We start from the raw sequence: 4,242 nt of genomic DNA, 5'->3' as shown, positions 1-4,242 counted from the left end.
CTGAGGAGTTGAATGAGATTAAATTACGAATACAAAAAAATGACTGATCCACTAGTATATAAGATAATAAAGAATTATATGAGAATTGCCCGTGACTAAATATCCATCTAAAAATCGTTCTATAAGGATCAGGGGGAGAATATCGGTGTCGGATCTCAACCATAACCAGATAGCTTTGGTTTTGATCACGCTGGATCCAATATGTTAAAAAGAATCCTTATGTTTGCCTTCACAGGACAACGGAAGGACGCATTTAACTACGGTAGAACGGGACGGGCAGCCTTCACCGCCGTGGATGCAGCGTCCATCATCGACCTCGTCAAGGACCCACCGCAGTTGGAAATAACAAGACCCGACGCGGCACGGTCCGACGCCGGGACCCCGGAACGCCCCGGCGGGGTGAAGAATCCGGCTCCGCAGCTGCCAGGAATGTGTGCATGAGCGATATTCCGCGGGCCCGCCCCACTTTCCCACCGAACCCACCGCAGAGGAGCACCTGCGGCGCGGCCCCAGCCAAAAAAAGAGTGGGGTTTATTTGCTTCTGCGGCCGCCGGAGGAACTCCGGGCCCGACTTTGCCGAGGGCCCTCTTTAGCTTGGCGTGCTGAGAATGCCAAGGACTTAACCATAATACCTCAGATTGGCCCACTGGGACGAGACCAAGGTACTTCTGAGAAGAAGGCCCCGTCTCCAATGGGGCCTTTAGTACTTCTGGTCCTTCCTCGTGCCACGGCCGGTCGGCACTTCCTTTTTGACGAACGCGCGAAGTGAAAAGGATGGATGTGGTTGGGGCCAACGGTAGCGCAGAGGATCCGTACCCCACGGGACCTCCGTCCAACCACACCGGCGACTACGAGGACTACGAGCCGGAGCCCGACGCCAGCAAGATCATCATTCCCTCCATCTACGCCCTGGTGTGTTGCGTGGGACTGACGGGCAACGCCATGGTCATCTACGTCATCCTCAAGTACGCCAAGATGAAGACGGCCACCAACATCTACATCCTGAACCTGGCCATCGCGGACGAGCTCTTCATGCTCAGCGTCCCGTTCCTGGCCACGTCGGCGGCCGTGCACCACTGGCCGTTCGGCTCGCTCATGTGCCGCCTGGTGCTCAGCGTGGACGGCATCAACATGTTCACCAGCATCTTCTGCCTGACGGTGCTGAGCGTGGACCGCTACATTGCCGTGGTCCACCCCATCAAGGCCGCGCGCTACCGCCGGCCCACCGTGGCCAAGGTGGTGAACGTGTGCGTGTGGGGGCTGTCGCTGGTGGTGATCCTTCCCATCATCGTGTTCGCCGACACCGTGCCGGCGCAGGACGGCGGCGTGGACTGCAACTTCCTGTGGCCCGAGGCGTGGTGGTCGGAGGCCTTCGTGGTCTACACCTTCCTCCTGGGCTTCCTGCTGCCGGTGGCGGCCATTTGCCTGTGCTACTGCCTGATCGTGGCCCGGATGCGGGCGGTGGGCCTCAAGGCCGGCTGGCTGCAGCGGCGGCGCTCGGAGAAGAAGATCACGAGGATGGTGCTCCTGGTGGTGGCGGTGTTCGTGGTCTGCTGGATGCCCTTCTACATCGTCCAGCTGGTCAGCGTCTTCCGCCGGCCGCCCAACCCCATGGTGACGCAACTCTTCGTCATCCTCAGCTACGCCAACAGCGGCGCCAACCCCATCCTGTACGGCTTCGTTTCCGACAACTTCCGCCGCTCCTTCCAGCGCATCGTCTGCTTCCGCTGGCTGGAGAGCGGGCTGGACGCCGAGCAGGTGGACTACTGCGCCGTGGCCCTCAAGCGGCAGGCCACCTGCGGCCCGCAGGACTTCCCCAAGGAGTGCCTGGCCTCCGACGTGCTGTTCCGCAACGGGACCTGCACCTCTCGCACCACCACCCTCTGAACCTCCCGCCCACCGACCAGCAGCCGCCGGGCGGAGAAGATGACGGGACGCGTCCCACGCGCGCAGTCGGGTTCTGAGCATTCACCTCTGCCTTCTGATCGGATGGGCGTGGCTTTGACCGCTGAGGACACGGAATAAAGAAGCACAGGTGACGGAGAGAAATACATAAACCCGCTTTTTCTTTACACGAAGGACCAAAGGCTTCTGTTCAGCACGACGTTCCTGACTCTCTCAATGTCTCCTTGTTCAATGCAATACAGTACAGGCCAAACATCTGGACACGTCTTCTCATTCGATGTGTTTTCTTTATTTTCATGACCATTTACGTTGGTAGATTCTCACTGAAGGCATCAAAACTATGAATGAACACATGTGGAGTTATGGACATAGGAAAAGGTGAAATAAGTGAAAACATGTTTTATATTCTAGTTTCTTTGCTCTGATTCCTGCTTTGCACACTCTTGGCATTCTCTCGATGAGCTTCAAGAGGTCGTCACCTGAAATGCTTCTCCAACAGTCTTGAAGGAGTTCCCAGAGGTGTTTAGCACTTGTTGGTCCAGCTCACCCCAAACCATCTGGACTGGGTTCAGGTCCGGTGACTGTGGAGGCCAGGTCTCCACTTTTTGTTAAGTACAGAACTCCACATGTGTTCATTCATAGTTTTGATGCCTTCAGTGAGAATCTACCAACGTAAATGGTCATGAAAATAAAGAAAACACGTTAAATGCGAAGGTGTGTCCAAACTTTTGGCCCGTACTGTATTTTTCCGTGTTGTTTTTAATGCATCTATTTATTCCTTTAATGTCGTTTGGCCTAATTTGAGATTTTAATTATGCTGCAACAAGCGCACTTCCCTGCTTACATGCCAAAAGCAAAAAAAAAAACTGGCAAAAATGCATTGATGGCTGTGCTGCTTTGTGGGCCTCTATGATTGTCTGCCAAAGCGTCTGATTGGCTGCCGAGAGTTTTTGCTTTTAGTGGTTTTCATGTTCGGAATAATTAATCTTCGCGAAACATGTTCCAAACTCGGGCTCGGCGGACTCCCCGAAGTTAATGTTTCTCTGTGCGTGTACTGACTGGATAACATTCACGTCGACTCGAATTATGTGAGTATATGTGGGTCACTGGAAATTTGTTTACTTAATAAGTCATAAAATTGTGCATTGCTCATGAATAAACTATTTTTACCAGTGCAAATATCTTCCTTACTACCAGTACAAATTAAATTGAGTTAACTCTTCCGTGGACATGGAAATGCTGTAAATGCTATACTAATTCATAATTCATCCGCGGGACAAAATGTCTCAAGCCTGCTGAGAAAAATGCACTTCTGTTCATAAATTGTACATTTTTTGTTGTTGTTGTAGATGTTGAATCAGATTATACTGAAAAAAAAAAAAAAAAAAAAAGATTAACGTGAAAGCTTTCCATTTTGCAATTTGACGCTTTAATTACGCCGGTACATTACACCCCGGGGGGTGTAATTAATAACGCATGAAAGAAGTGTCTAATTCATGGCAGGTGTCAGTTACTTTACCATTTAGTGTTTGTTTGGCTACCAACAACCTGGAATGATGAAGTGAGATCGTCGCTGTGAAACACTGCAGCACAGCACACGGTGACACAACGAATTGTGTCCTCTGCTTTCACCTAACCATCACTTTTGGTGAGCGGTGGGCGGCCATGACAGGCGCCCGGGGAGCAGTGTGTGGGGACGGTGCTTTGCTCAGTGGCACCTTGGCGGATCGGGATTCGAACCGGCCACCTTCTGATTACTGGGCTGCTTCCTTAACCACTAGGCCACCACTGCCCCAATGATGGCTTACCATCAGTGAGTGAAGTCATTGTCACTTGTGATACACAGCAGCACAGCACACAGTGAAATTTGTCCTCTGCATTTAACCCATCACCCTTGTTGAGCAGTGGGCAGCCATGACAGGCGGGGCCGCTTCCTTAATCACTAGGCCACCACTGCCCCTTAACACTAACACCACTTCAACTTAAACTACATGTAAACGTGTAAATTTGACTGAATTCGTACTGAAGAAAAATTCTCAACGTCAGATGAACACGCCCAAAAAATAATTGGCCAAAATACTCACAAGCAAATTTCACTGACAAAATGCCATTGGGAATGTTACGTTGCTTTTTTTTTTTATTAATAATTTTGTTAATAATTAATAATCATCTTGATTCCAGACCCGTGTTGAAAAGTGATTTCTGATGAGACTTCCGGCTGGGTCGGAGCCTTTTTAATCGGAGGTTTGGAGATTTGCGACTCCACCTCCTGCCCGGGCTCCTTCTCTGCTGGAGAAGAGCCCATTCGCTTTGCCGCATTATCTCAGGCACTTATGG

General features: G+C 51.1%; 1 protein-coding gene across 1 annotated transcript; it reads left to right on the top strand.

Annotated features, from left to right (window-relative positions):
* The first annotated feature begins 652 nt into the window (after positions 1–652).
* Positions 653–2,225, top strand: LOC114774309 (somatostatin receptor type 1-like). The gene has a single exon (XM_028966236.1). The coding sequence runs from the start codon at positions 775–777 to the stop codon at positions 1,885–1,887; it is 1,113 nt and encodes a 370-aa protein (XP_028822069.1). The 5' UTR covers positions 653–774; the 3' UTR covers positions 1,888–2,225.
* Positions 2,226–4,242: the final 2,017 nt, after the last annotated feature.

Source organism: Denticeps clupeoides, unplaced genomic scaffold, assembly GCF_900700375.1.
Source record: "Denticeps clupeoides unplaced genomic scaffold, fDenClu1.1, whole genome shotgun sequence".
NCBI lineage: Eukaryota > Metazoa > Chordata > Actinopteri > Clupeiformes > Denticipitidae > Denticeps > Denticeps clupeoides.
The sequence above is the reverse complement of the archived record's forward strand: the minus strand, read 5'-3'. Positions and strand labels throughout refer to the sequence as shown.

Bases quoted from the DNA above. Each gene is read 5' to 3' on its own strand.
- LOC114774309 (XM_028966236.1), top strand. From the start codon at position 775: ATGGATGTGGTTGGGGCCAACGGTAGCGCAGAGGATCCGTACCCCACG.